Source organism: Oreochromis niloticus, linkage group LG23 (genome assembly GCF_001858045.2).
Source record: "Oreochromis niloticus isolate F11D_XX linkage group LG23, O_niloticus_UMD_NMBU, whole genome shotgun sequence".
Lineage (NCBI taxonomy): Eukaryota > Metazoa > Chordata > Actinopteri > Cichliformes > Cichlidae > Oreochromis > Oreochromis niloticus.
This window is the reverse complement of record NC_031986.2, coordinates 44,627,970-44,643,219: the sequence shown is the minus strand read 5'-3', so window position 1 is coordinate 44,643,219 and position 15,250 is coordinate 44,627,970. Positions and strand designations below refer to the sequence as shown.

General features: G+C 45.8%; 1 protein-coding gene across 1 annotated transcript in view; it reads right to left on the bottom strand.

The window, feature by feature from the left end:
- The window catches only part of insrb (insulin receptor b), a 78,993-nt gene extending 64,495 nt beyond the window's left edge, over positions 1-14,498 (bottom strand). Inside the window, exon 1 of the mRNA XM_013266777.3 lies at positions 13,102-14,498. Coding sequence (XP_013122231.1) covers positions 13,102-13,195 — 94 coding nt within the window. The 5' untranslated portion in view covers positions 13,196-14,498. The remainder of the gene's footprint in view (positions 1-13,101) is intronic.
- Between the last annotated feature and the right edge of the window lie 752 nt (positions 14,499-15,250).

The window sequence follows — 15,250 nt, the reverse complement described above, 5'->3', positions numbered from 1 at the left end:
CTCAAGACAGCCGAGGACATCAGATAAAGGTGGAGGGAGGGGGAGGGCAGGGTTGGACCGAGTGGAGGCAGTGTGTGGGTTGGAGCACCTGTTCCTCTATTGCCTCAGCTTCCCATTGAGGAACATGGCAAAAAGGAGTCGGCCTAGCCTATTTATACACAACGCTGGGTCCCGTTACAGCCGTGGCACGGCGCCAGGCTGTGGCAGATTGAAGCGGGTAGAAAAGAGCAACATGCGCTGCCCTGCGCTGTCAGATGGTCTGCCAGCAGAAGAGGCCCAAATCAGATCGCACTGGTGACTTTGGCTCGCCTCCTTCCCTTTTACCTCCAGCACTGGCAAAGAGTAGAGAAGGAAAAACGGAGAGAGGGCGAAGAGGCGCAGACAGAGGGAGACAAAGAAGCGAGGTGCTGTGCGACAGCGAGTCGCCGTTTTCAAAACCAGCGGCGACTGTGTTTCTGTGAAACACACATCGAAATCAGCCACATGTGAGAGTGAATCCCATCCTGTTGCTGCTGTGTCAAAGAAACAAGCTTTTTCCTCCCTCTTTCCAAAACGTTCAGTTTTACATAGCAATAAAAAGCTAATGCAAACTGCACCTGCAAGCACATGTTAACAGTCACATACAATCACATGGATCTGCAGTCAGTTGAAATTCGACCACACCAGGTGACACTCCAACATATAAAAAGCATTGTGGGCATTCCTGACATAGTCAAAGCATTTTGGAGCCTACGCAGGACTGACTGTGAAACGGGAGCAGGTAAGCAACTGAAGGCCAGCCTCTGCTGAAGACACAGACAACACACACACACACACACACACACACACACACACGGAGTGAGTAATGCAAAAAACATCTGATGAGCCTTTTCATCTTCCTACGTTAGCGAGCTCAGCGTCTTAGTGCGGTGAGCCTCGGCCTGAGAGGGAGGCAGCCGGGGCTCAGTCACCCTGTTTGACTTGCAGCCACAACGGCAGCAGCTGCAGGGCTCGGCCCCACCAGCCCCACCAACGCTTTGACCCACAAACCAGAGCTACACATGAGGCTGGAGGAGCTACGCCTGCCTGGTGGCCCTGCCAAATCTGCTCCTTCTTTCCCTGTATGGCTCCCTCTCTCTCTTTCTTCTTCAGACCCGTCTGCTGCCTCTGCGGCTGAAAAATGGTTGTGATGAGACATTTCCAACACTAAACTCCTTCATTAAGCACCGTTTATGCTTCAGCCAATCAGCATTAGGAAACACAAAGAAAGACAATACAATAGCTGTGATTACACAGCTGCCCGCGCTGTAGCTCAGCGTGGTAATGGCTCTTCTACACGCTGTGCTTCTAATGTCCGGCTCTGACAGTTTAGGGGTTTTAGCTGAGGTATTCCCTGTGTGGTGAATGAATGAGTAAGCTCATCCCAGGCATGGCAAATCCTATCGATTTGACTGGATTGCTGCTGGTCTGCCAACTCCAAGCTCCAGCTGAATCCAGCATTTGTTCCAAGCAAAGAGCAGGAGGGGGAAAGGCAAAAAACAACACACAGACACAGAGAGGGGAAGAAATGATTTGATTCTAACTGCACTGAAATGAAACTCCAGCTGCTCGCATAAGGGGAATGCCTCTGTGTGTGTGTGTGTGTGTGTGTGTGTGTGTGGCTGAAACTATTAGGAGGGACGAGTCAAGTTAAAACGCAGGACGTGGGAACGGAAGGACGAAAAGAAAGAAGCAGACAGAAGAAGGAGAACACAACGACTACCAAGACATCAGATTTGATGTCCGAGGGGTCGACAAACACGGACGGAAAATGGTAGAAAGCAGAGGCCAGAGGGACGGCGAGCAGAGGGGCCGGGGTCAGTTTAATGGTCCGTTTGTCTGCACCGTCAGACCACCAGCTCTCACTGGCTGCTGCAGGAAAACTTCACATAGCACACAAACATTTGCACAAACATGCAGACACACATCCTTGCCTCACTCCTTCACTTCTTTCCATATCTCTCCCTCCCTCCCCCTTTTCCATTGCTCGGGCCTGTACCCACACAGCCTCAGTGCCTCCTTCCTTTTACCAAAGCACAAACACGCCGCCAATCTGCAGAAATCCAGCCTTCCACCTTTAAACGTCACGTTCATATCGCTACACACCGAGCAGCGGCGTGATCAATAAACGCTCAGACCTTTGGGCCTTTTCATTTATCAAGAAATATCCCCTCATCCTGTTTGTTTTTCCAAAAAACCCACCTCTGTTGGCTTTTCCATACAGAATATCTACGAGCATGCTACATATAATACTGGGATTTAATACTGACATCATGTTAATGTTCAAACAGCCCAACCAGCCAACAAATCACTGGCTGTTACCTAGCCTCTGACAGACAGGCCCCTGGAGTGGAGCGTCTGTGGCCACGGCGGTATTGTAAAATGACTTCCATTCATTACGCTGTCATTTAACAGCAAGGCATAATTCAATATGGGGCTCCTTTAACTATAACGGAATTAGGAACGCTTGATGCGGCCTCATAAACTGGTTGCAAGCACTCCATCTCTATGTCCCCTTTCACAGCGTCTTGGCATCCGTCTCTGGCCCGTCTACAGCCTCAGCTCCGCTCAGCCACTCCTTTTACTCCGTGCTGTTTACGGGGAGGAGACTGTGTGGCCCTCTGTACTAACCACATTTAATTTATTCACACCAAAAATCTGAATTCCTTTCGTTCCTTTCGGTCTGACTGGACCTCGTTTCTACATGGAAATAACGCCCGTCCACGGGTCGGTTTGTGCAGTCGTGCTGTGACCAGTTTCGATAAGGGAGACGACGCCAGGTTTGCTCCGCAGGCCCAACGAATCAATGTTAAGGCTTAGAAATAAAAGTCTGTTCCCTCAATGCTGAATAAGCCAATCGGAGCAGAGTTGTAAATCTGGGGCCTGTGGACTCACTTCCACGCTGACACACTAGCAGGGGTGTGTTTAACGTGAGGAAGCAATGAGAGCTGAAGAAGGATGGAGAAGGTTACCGCTTTAAGGAGATGCAGGACGAGCAAAGCATCGTTAGGCCAAATTCAGACCCTACCAGTCAACTGCAGCCGCAAAAACAGACTCATCAGATCAGAACATTTGTTCCAATCTTCTGGTGAGCCTATATGAATCAAACCATCTCATGTCCTTGGCTGACAGGAGCGGTACCTGCTGTGGTCTTCTGCTGCTGTAGCCGACCTGCTTCAAGGCTGAACAGTGTCGTGAGTTCAGAGATGCTCTTCTAAAGTATCAGGTCATCTCTGGTCTCTGACATCAACAAGGCATTTTCACCCACAGAGCTCACACTATGTTTAAATAAAAAGCGAGCCAGGATAACCAAATTGAGTGTGCAATAGAAGGACCGCTTCAGGTGTTCGGTCATGCTTGTTTTTGCACATTCAGTTCAGCTAAACTGTAGCCTGTCTGCACTTTCAATTAAGGATCTAATTTTCTTTTCTGGGACCCGTTTCTTCAGCCCAGCATCAGCAGGGCTGTACCTGCAGCTGTTTTCTAATAACTCTTGCCAATTTCTATTAAATCCTCTGACAATATCGGTTTCTACAGGTTGAGAGTCATGACTCACGTATGTGTGTAGCTCAGCAGCTGTGAGTCATGCATCTATACACTCCCCATAGTTGGTTGTTTGATCCAGAACAAATCTGAGGAGGCTCAACTGATTAGCTGTAAATGTTCTCCAGATTTAACAAAAACTTCCCCAAGCAAACGTATCCTGTTGCTACGTATTAGTAGCTCCATTACTGCACGTGTGACTGCCTGAAGGTCACCTGTTACCAAATGAAGTTATCAACACTCCTAAAACGCAGAAACAGTTAACGGTTCCTTTTTTTCAAAAGCCCTAATAAAAGCCGGTAGATTTGTGAAGCACGGCCAGATTCTCACTTTGGTTTCATGAAGTGGTGCAGAGGTGGACTGAACAAAGGAGCGATGTCATCAATTGTCATTTATAATTTGATCTTGATTGTCTGGATTACCAGAATTAAACAACTGTTGCCCTGCTTTGTGTTAGAACTCCAGCATGTTCTTTTGGTTTCCACCAATGAGCTCATTTCCACCATAAAAGCACAAACTCGCTCACTGATCAGTTCAGCTTAAGCCAGGGGTCTGCAACCTTTTACACCCAAAGAACCATTTGGACCCGGTTTCCACGCAAAAGAAAACACTGGGAGCCGCAAATACTTTCTGACATCTAAAATGAAGATAACACTGTATATATTGTTTTTTATCTTTATGCTTTGTGTGAACAACTAAGGTGTGCTGCTTATGAAATCCATGAAGTGCTACAGAGAAAATTAAATTATATTTATGTAATCAACACATTTTGAACTCTTAAAGAAATATAACAAAAGGAAAGACACCCAGCTGAACTAAAATGATCCATGTAGCAAACAAAAACTGTTGTCAGCCGCCACCCTTATATCGCCTTTGGGCTGTTGGAGCCTTGACCTGACTCTTAAAAAATAATTGGAAAAAAGCTCTATGCTGCTGAAAAATGAAAAATAGATATTTGCAAAATTCTGCCTAATTATGTATTTTACCTGGTTAATGCGTGCGGCGGGGCGTGGTTTGCAGCGCCGCTGCAGGGGAGGCGGACGCACCTGAGCGACACCCGCAATCACGCCTCGCTGCCTTTACGTCTGCGCTATCTGTGCTGTGTTGGTGGTGTATGTCGGGCTGTGAGCTGAAAAGCTACAGCCGGCTGTATGCGTACAGCAACCGTGTGTGAAAAGAAAAGTGCCCAATAAAGAGATGCTCAAAAGCATGTTCATGGAAACATCGTCGGGTCTGCCGTGATTTGTTTACAATGGGACTTCTGCTCCTGAACCTCTGTGCACAGAGTCCGCAAATCGGGGCTATACGAAGTCAGTTTACGCAGGACTGTAAGCTGTCATCTGTCAGGCGTGAGCGGTGTTTGTCTTTAACATAGTTCACGGTGGAGAACAGCTGCTGACATAATGTGGATCCGAAGATCCATAATTGGCCTACCTGGGGTTGAAAGTCTCGATAAATGCACGGCGTTTCGGCGGGTACACCGGCTTCCGCGAGTGTGACGCTTATTTTGAGCGATGAAAAAATAATAGAATATAATTTTATTTTTATATTTCAATATCACAATAATCTTCCAATTTAGAACTCCGAGTTAAAAAGAACTAACATAAATAAAATACACTTCAGCTAAATGCTTCTAATTTATTTGCCCAAACCAGGCGGAGCCGCACTTTAAGGACTAAAGAGCCGCATGCGGCTCCGGAGCCGCAGGTTGCCGACCCCTGGCTTAAGCCAACATGACAAAGAGAACCTTTGGTCCATCTGGGAAATGGGTGTGACCCTCCTCTGTTGGAGGTAGTGCAGGTGGTAGTCTCCGCCTCCGTTTCCAGCTGTTGTAACACTGCTGCGGATGCAGAGAAGTGGCCGCGTACTATACAGCAGTGGTGCCCAACCCCCCGGTACCGGCCCAATCACGGCCCGGCTGAGGTGAGAGTATAGGCTGGGGTGTGAAATGTATGGCTTTCGGGGGTTTTAACATTAACTCAGTTTCCCTGGGTCTTTCCCGTGTTGTAGTTGTGTCTTATTTTGAAAGAAATATTTACGCGTTACCATAGCAACCAGAGAGCATTAAGGGGCAGAGAGGAGGATGCTACTCTCAGTGTTGTTGGTGCATTTCAGGAGGACGCTGCTAATAAAGTTACACAGTGAATTTGCATTTATTATTATATTTACAGAATAACACAGTTTGTGTCTCGGCCGTATCATTTTATTTTGTTGTATTTATCTGCCACACCTTAAAGGCCGGTCCGTGAAAATATTGTCTGACATTACACCGTCGGTGGAGCAAAATGGGTTGGGGAGCGCTGCTGTACAGTATGTTATCAAAGAAGAAGAGGGGCATTTTGCTGCAGGTGAGGAACACCACAGTCTTTAAGCAGGACTCCTGTGGGTGTTTGCGATCATGCAAAACTGAAGAGTGAATCACAGTCTGCATTTATCACAGGATTATTAATCAACTGCATCACTTCTTTTACTGCAGCAAGCCTGAGACAGAATTTAGCTTTAAGGTGCTCGGCTCTCAGCTGTTATTGACAGACCGTGGGCGAGTTAAGGCCCGATCACTACAGGGCCGATTGTGGAAGGAGACAAGAGGCTCACACTTCAAGTGCTTTGAAATATAAAACAATCACAAATTATTAGGTTGCTTATGGTGGACATTCTTAGGTTAGAAGAGGGGAAAAAGCCACGGTTGGCAACTTAAATCATCAGTCTAGAGCAACTAAACAGCAAAAATGATTCATACTCCCTCTCTCTCTCTCTCCATAATCACACATTAAAATGTATAACCGGGTTCAGTGCAGTGGGGCTAGACGTGTCTTTAGACAGGAAGAGGCTGGGTTTGGAGGGCTCTGTAACTTACTGCCAGCACAGCCAGTGCTGTCACCATAGTAACGCATCTCATGCTACTTCATCAGGACAAAAACAGAGACCCCAACCCGGCACACGGAGTCACCGAACACTAAACATGTAAGCATGAGCTCTTGTAAAAAAGGACACTCAAACATGTACAGACACACGTAGCCACGACGCAGCAAACAACATCATCTCAGAGGGCCACGTGATGTGGCGCACAACGTGCAGGTGAACACGTTAAGCATCACTTAGACCCAGCTGGAGCGCGCGGGGTTAATAAGAGAAAGCAAATAAAAAGAGAGGCGTCAAATGGATGCTGTTCACACCTTTAAGAGGCCTGAAAGAGGAGGCTTTCCCACAGCGCACAGCGGGATTAGCAGGTGTGTGCATGCGTGGAAGAAAGGTCTGCAGGCTGTGTGCATCTGCAGTGTGAAAGAAAACAAACGAGCCCAGGACGGCGAACCCGCTTACCCCTGAACGCAAAACGAAGGGAAGGAAGGAGGATGGAGCTCGGGTTTAAAGGAGGAGAGGAAGGAGGGATAGAGGGAGCAGAAGCTGTCGTGGAGGAAACATGAAAAGCTGCATCACATTTTAACATCTTCGATTGTGTCCATGTTTCACATGATATTTAAAAGGCTGCCGTATCCACATCACCTGCTCATTTATTTTGCTTGTTTGTTTTTTTTAACCGGACATGACCCAGAAATGTCAAACTTATATGGCAACAGTTCATCTAACCTAGACAATATTTAACAAAATCAACACTGTAATTAATAAGGGATTCAACTAGAAATGTGGCCCATACACACACTTCAGGAACATATTTAATAAGGTCATATATTATTGTATTAGTTAAACAGAAGAGTCTTTTCCCACCTTTTCTTTTCAAACTCGGAAGCTTTGTTCATCTTTTATATACAGTCTATGCAGCTGTCATTCAAATGCCCACAGATGTGATTAGTTGCCTGTAAAAACATTAGCTGCTAATTTTGTTGCCATTTACAATCAGATAATGTCCACGATTGTAATACTCGTCACCTGTGCACCGTTTGATTCGTTTATCATTTGCTCCGCCCCTCAGCTCAGTAACTGACCCGACAGCACGATTGTGTGCGTGCAGTTACATTAACTGCCAGCAGCCTCGCAGGGCATCAAACACACACTTTTCAGTCACATGACAGGCCTCCAACTTCTGTGGAGACTTGGTCCAAATCGCTCCACTGGCCTAAAGCGGGAACATGACAGTAAATCCAGACTCGTGTCACAAACTGCAAAGATTTTTGATCAACTTTTCCTCTCCTGCCGGGCTTCATGTCATCTCAGATACAGACGTTACTTTATAAACTGGCCCAAACAGTATTGCAGATGTACAAATCTGTAACTGGGATCAATTAAAAGTTCTCCATCGCAATCAAACCCAGACGGGTATTTTAAATCTCATCTGTTTTGGGGGGGTTTTTGTTTGTTTTTTGGGGTATTGGCGGGGAAGGGGGTGGGGGGCAACTGCTATGCTTTTTTTTAAAGCCAAAGAATGAGAAATCAGTTACACGGCCTTATTCGGTTTATTGTCTCATCTGCAAAACATCCCTTTGTTGATCCCTGCGTTACAGGACTGGCTCAGCTCGGATTTTACAGTGTGAAGTCCCCAACGGTTAAAATAGGGCAGATCCAAACAGCAACAAGGACTATCAAATCAGATTGTTGCAGCATGGCGTAACGGTGCTCTGCGTGTGTGTGTGTTCATGTGTGTGTGGGTGTGACCCCATCCCTCCCCTCTCAGCTACACCACATTTCTGTGCAGTGAGCAGGGGTTTACATAAACGGCCACACTCCTCTATCTAGGAACGGGAGTCGGAGAGGAGGGCATCGGCTAGGCTTTGTGTTTAAAAACAACAACCTATCACAGAGCTGGCAGCCAGTGTTGGGCTGGAAACACGTCACCTGATCACGGCGACGGCCGTTAGATGTTACAGCGTGGTTTCCTCTTCGGCTCTGTCAGATTGATGTCTAATCGCATAATGAAAGGTTTATGTCGGGATCAACGTGTTTTGACTGTTTCCTTATTTTGCAAGGTGACAGCAGTGCGGCAACATTTGTCTCCTAGCATGTTAAGACTGGCTAAAATTAAGATAGCATTAGGGACGATTTTTCTGACATCTGGCACTTCTGAGCAAATTCCCAGGAAAACAGTGTGGAGAGCTATCGTCCCTAAACTCACAATGCGCGTAAAATCATTTAGAAAGTCCGTCTAAGACTCATTTACCAAATACTTTCATGCTTTGTTCTGTTTGGAGACAGCGTCTTTAAAGCAATCTGTTTTTAGTGTTGACACTAATACAGTTTTGTTAAACACACCACAGCAGCCGTTATGTTATTTTCAGTGTTTAACATCCAATAAAAATCTGCTGCTCTGCTTTGGAAGGCCTTTGTCTGAAGACTGAAACTCACGCGGTGATTAGACGTTGTAACTACCTAACCTGGATATTATTACCTATAAATAAGGATTAGAGGTGGGCGGGTCAATCCAAATATCAACTGTATCCATATCAACGCTGGTATCGGTATCGGACACCAGTAGTGCTAGTATTGCCACAGTATTGGCAAGTCACGATACCAATGGTAAATATCAAAACCAGTAAAATTGCACAATTTTCATTTACTGTGATTTTAAAAAAGAAGAATTCCAAGTAATTACATATTACTGTATTAAAGTTCATTTCAAACCACTGTCATGGTGGTAGGAGCCTAAACTTTGTGTCTGAGGTTTACCATTTAAGCACAGGTGCACATTTTGAGCTACGACTGCACTTGTTGCCAAATCCAGTGATCTGATTGGTCAGATCAGTTTATTCAGATCTGCAACACCTGCATTAGAAACAGGGGAGTCTGAAATTTTTATTTTTTTTTTACGCATGAAATATTCGCAGATTTTACAGGCCTCAACTCTCCAGCAGAGACACCTGTTAGAGGAAACTCATTTCCACTGCTCATATCAGCAAGCTCCTCCTTTCAGTTACTACCCACAGCTTGTGACCACAGGTGACAGTGGGAACGTAGCTCGACGGGTAAAGCAACAGCCTTGCTTTCACGCTCGGCTCTCCCCTCACTCGTGAGCAACATCCTAAAATTCTCCTAAACTTCTCTAATCAAGGTAGCAACTCGTTCCCAAGTCAGAGTGGGCACTACACCTCTGACCACCTACTAACTGCAGGTGTCTGAGGCTACTAAGCATAGCCTCAGACACCTGCAGGCATGTGGTGTCAATCAGACTTTATGTTTATTGCATTTGAAAAGTAAATCTAATATGTTAGCACAGTAATGATGAGCTGCAGAAATGCATTTGCTTGGTGGCTCATCAAGCTGTGAATTTGTGGGAGTCAGAAGAGTCGGCTCGTGTTTTCCATCCCCCACTTGTTCCACTGTTGATAAAAACTGCCGGGAACATGCACACAGTGGCAAGTTAGGAGAAGCTGAAAGGGATACTTGGAAAGATAAGAGCAGAGGAGGAAGCACTTAGCAAAGGCACCCCAACAGTTAATTTCCTCTAGCAGTACATATCGCCTTCCTGGCCAACACTCAGGACCCTGTACACAGCTGGTGGAGGCTCAGTTCATGACCCCGATTGTCCACCACCTCTGTGAACGAGGAACCGTGCAAAATAAACAGCAGCAATTTGCAATCAACGACGGGCTGCGATATGAAAGCCTTGAAGATTCTGTGTGTTGCCAATGAAACAGGCAGCACAGCCTGTTCCAGCAGCAAACTATGGTAAAGGCAGACAGAGAGGTAATAGTGCAGGTGAATGCTAACGCTAAATTAGCCTGTAAATAACAGCTTTCTCTATGTTTACACTTTTGTCAGATGTGAAGATTTTCTCTTCTTTCTTATCCAGAAGTCCGAGGACGTCCACACACCTGCAGTGTTTAGTCCCTTAAAATCAAACTTTTCTTTGTTTTGTGAAAGCAGTAATCGCACCCGGGTGCCGACAACCATACCGAGACCCTTTGGAGGACGTGGTCTCAGCAGCGGCTGTTTACGGTGCGAACGTGAACCGACCTCAATCCGAACCAACAAGCAGGTTTATGCTCCCGGTTTGAGGTGAAATAACATTTCATAAGGAGGAAGGAACTTTTGATTTGCAAAGGTCTGCACAGGTTCGCAACCAGCCGTGAAATGAACGTAAATTATCCATGTTGCTCCCACCCCAGACAAGCAAACTGAACGTTCTCACGTGGTGATGTATTTTGGTTCACTTGGATGTTTCTGCGAGAGGAAAAAAGCCACAAGTTTCACTTATTAACTGATCCGGACGAGAGGAAACGACGAACGAGCGTGAAAACACGCCAACTCAGGCTTTTGTCAAAACAAACTACCCATTTAAAAATGAAAAGAAACACCAATATTCATGTGGATGAAGCCTAACACACAGTGTTCTCATCAACGCCCACACACACATAAATAAATATAAATAGAAGACATACATTGCCCGGAAGTGGGCTGGTCAGTAGCTGAAAAATGAGATCCTGCAGACAGCAAAGGGTGGCTGGGGCACACACACACACACACACACACACACACACACACACACACACACACACACACAGGCACCTACATGGTGGGCCACTTCAAAGACATTCCACAACGTGCACAGCATTGTCGGAAAATGCCAATGTGCACTTCAGTGAAGAGTGCCTGAGTGTCCAAAAGGGGCTACAGACAAACTCGCAGACAAATGGAGGCCGAGCCTTCTCGATTTTTATAACAGCACACGGTTCTCCATTAGCTGAGCTGTCAGAGCAACTCTTCAACTGCTCCTCCTGAATAAATGACACCGCTCTGGAGGTTTGATTCAGACAGCGAGAGGGGAAGTGCCAATCTGTGCGACCACGCTGGTTAAAGAAATACAGACGTGCACATATGTATATTCATGCATGCTCACAAGCAGCAGAGCCGTGCCTGAGAGGAGCCAGAAGTGGGCAGTTGCACAACTTGTTTTTCACAAGTCAGACCAGGAGACAGCTCAGCGGCAACATCTGAAAAACCTTTCCTGATTAACTGTGACAAATGGGCCAATCACAATCAAATAACAGCCTGTAAACGCTGATTTGTTACATGTTTTCTGAGGTGCAGTCAGCTACAGCGTGGGTTATTTATCAGGACAGCTTCTTCTCGTTCTTGTGTCTGAGATGGAGGTATCAGGCAGTGTGTGGATCCAGAATGAAATATTCAAAGTATTTTGGTTGTTGCCCCGACCCCACCCCTTTTTTTTTTTGGCGTAAACATCTCAAAAGTGCCAAATATGGTCACTTCCCAGAGTCCTCACAGCCAATGACATGTACCCCATTCCCTGAGAGAGAGACAGCGAGAGAGGGAAAAAATTAAAAAAGACCAGGAAGGAGGGGGTACCAGCAGCCCTGTCTCATAAGACCCCCTTTCAGGGGCCTCTGTTCTGTCTGCATACATGACCTGTGTAAAGTAGCCAGATCATTTCCTTTCAACCTGGCCGCCGGGAGCCATTTTAAGCAACACAACCTGAAGCTTGAAGAGTCCCACCATTGCTAACAAGAAGAAAAACAACAGGTTCCACTTTATGAATGGGTGCCCACACATTTACATGGTCTACCTGCTCACTTGGACTAAGTTCACATACCCAAAAAAGCAAAACACTCAGGCTTGGGCAACACATCGTCCAAAAATCACTGAACACAAATCTCACAAGGATTAATGTGGGCCAAGGGTTAAACCGCTGACAAACAAGCAAAATGTTCAATAATTGATTTCAGAGGCGCTCCAGACTTTCTGTTTGTTTCACAACGACTCATTCATTCATTTAATTTGAGATAACAAGACACAAGTGACCTATTACACGGTCAAATGTATTATCTAATGCCGGCTTCAGAGCTGGCCTTCCAATTCTCATTTCACTGAGATCACCCTTAAAAAAATAAGAAATAACACAAATAAGAAATAGCAGAGTGGGTAACAGTGTTTATTAACTTCATTCGGCCCATAAAATGTGGGCATCTGGGCTCAAGTATGGGCACTGTGTCCCTGTGTTAAAGCACCAGCTGAAAGCAAAACAGCGCACAGCTGGATCGTGATTAATCTGCGGCACTGCACATCTGTATAGCTGTAATCAACCTCCGCGCTAATTCATTGATAAAAAGAAATAAACCCAAGGCGCAGACTCTGGGGAGGAAGGCAAATGGAGCCGCCACCTATGAAGAGACTTCTGAGCGTCCGCGGCTAATTTGTTTACATTCAGGCTGTGTGCGCGTGAGAGGCCTAGCAAGGCTCGCAGGGCCAATCCTGCTGCCCCCAGTTTAGACTCGCTGCCGCGGACCACCCTCGTCCAGTTACAGCCACTAATCTGGCCCTCGGGGTGGCGCATTTAGCGCGGGCCGCTAAAGTATGTACCTTTAAGAGCCGGCACGAGAGGGGCGGGGTTTATTAGCCGATAATTAATATTTGTGCGCCAAGTTATCAGCCACAAGTACAAAACTGAAATTACGAGCACCTTAATTAGACCTGGAGGAGAATCTGAGCATGCGCCAAAATGAAAGCAACAGTCCCGTGACTCACATTATCACGCTGATTGATAAAAATAAGAATACCCCCCCCCCAAACAAACATCTTCGCTTAGGACAGGGTCGTTTCAAGAAGTCATTAAAAAAATGAAACAATACTCACTTTCTCCGTTTATTAGTCCACATTGGCATATAATGCAGGTGCACATGATAAACAACACCATTTGTGCTCGCAGTTTAAGCGTCAGCCGCCTCATTTTGGCTGGAGGATAAGTTGTACTCTCTTCTTGAAGTCTTTCAAAAAACAAAAAAACTTCCAGTCTTCAGGGAGAAATGTTCAAAGTGAACTAGGAAATTGCTAAAAACTTAAAAGGGTCCAATAAAGCCAGCCGATTTGAGCGTTCCTCCCCCTGTAAGGGGGGTTATAAATTTATAATTGTCTTCTGTGCCAAATTTGTTATGTACATGAGACACTAAATAACGTGATCCTGGGTTCTGGCGACACATGTGCGAGTAAAAAATTTCATTTTCCAGAAGTGAAGTCGACAGTCCACGTTCATCTGTTTGATTCTGGTGCCCCGCTAAATCGAGGGGGGGGGGATTACTATTATTAATAATAATAGTAATATCCCACACACGCAGAGAGCTAGTTTGGAGATCCTCTAAGAAGGTCCGCTGGCCCCGGGCTCATTTCACTGTCATGTGCTGCTCCAGTGCGGGAGGACCTCGGTGGGTATTTCAAAAACAAAAAGCAGTGTTTTCCTCATGCAGACATGGGCTGGAGTTATGAACAGCACCCCCAAAAAACACAGGCAGCCTTTGAGCTCTCGTTTTCTTTCAGAAGTCTTTATATCACCTCCTGCGTCCTGGTGTCTTCACACAAGCTCGCCTCCCGTTTCTTTGAGCAGGGAGCACATCCCAGGAAACTCCGGCAGGAAAAAAAAACGTGCAGCTTTCCTCGCTTCGACCTTCCTCTGAACTCCTTCACCCCCGCTGACCACCGCAAGCCCGTAAAAACGACAAAACGGCGGAGAGGGGAAAAACTAACTCGGGAAGGTTTAAAAAAAAAAAAAAACACGCCACTTTACTCTCAAATTCCCCGCGAGGAGTAAAAGAAGCCAGAAAATAACAACAACAATGCCCGCATTCACCGTGCACGCTGCCGCCGTGAGGTGAGAAAAGTCGCCACACCACGCCGTCCGTTTCTTCCCTCAGATTAACGTTAGCTGAAGGGGGCTAAACGGCTAACGTTAGCTAGCTAATCCAAAACAAACGAGGTTTCAGTGTCGGCGATGAGAGTTCAGAATAAAAATAAAATCAAAAACACGCTGAAAGTGAACAGCCCGAGTCCGCCAGCCCAGGAGAAGAAGACAGGAGAAAAAGACGATGAGGTGAACGAAACGTAAAAAAGACTTAAAAAGACGGGTCAAGTGTAAAAACTTGGATTCCCGTTTAGCGATCGCTCTCCCTCAGGTTCCCCCTCTTTCCGTCTCTCTTTCTGCGAGTCTCCCCACCAGTAAACAAGTCCTGCCAGTCACCTCAGCTGGGCCACGCAGGGTCTGCGGGAAAACCCGGAACGGAGCGCTTTGTGACACTGCGCTGCTCACTGCGCTCGCCGTCCTCGCATAGCAACACGTTTTTATTACAAAAGCAGACACAACACAGGGAAATAATTCAAAATATATAATTAATGTGGAATAAAATCAGATGAAGCAGAGCGAAGAGTCTGTGGACAAAATAATAGGAACACACTAGCCCAGACCAGTTTTACAGCTGCAGCAAATTATTTTCAATTTCTCTGCCTTTTATTTTATTAATAAACTGTTAATCACCCCATCGGGAAAAAAAAACCAAAAAAAAACATAAGAAATACAAATAAACGCACTATTTTCTCCAACATAAATGAATAGAGCTGATATTTAGATTAAATTTAGGGTTTCCTTATAAAATGAGTTAGCCACCAAAAAACCCGAAACGGGATGTGTTGTGTCAGTATCTTACCCACTATTCACTATATTTTCCCAACATGTCCTTTAGACAGACAGATAGGAAAAGATCACTGCATCTTTTTATTGAAGTAATATTTTGTACTTTAAATGACCAAAATAGCTTGATGACCTGCTGAAGTTCAATGTGAGCAACAGAATGGTGGAAAAAGGTGATTGCTGGTGCCAGACGGGCTGGTCTGAATATTTAAAAAACTGCTGATCTGGGATTTTCCTGGACGATCAGGGTTTACAGAGAATGGCCTGGAAAAGAGGAAATATCCTGTGAGCCGTAGTTCTCTGTGCGAAAATGCCTTGTTGTGTTCT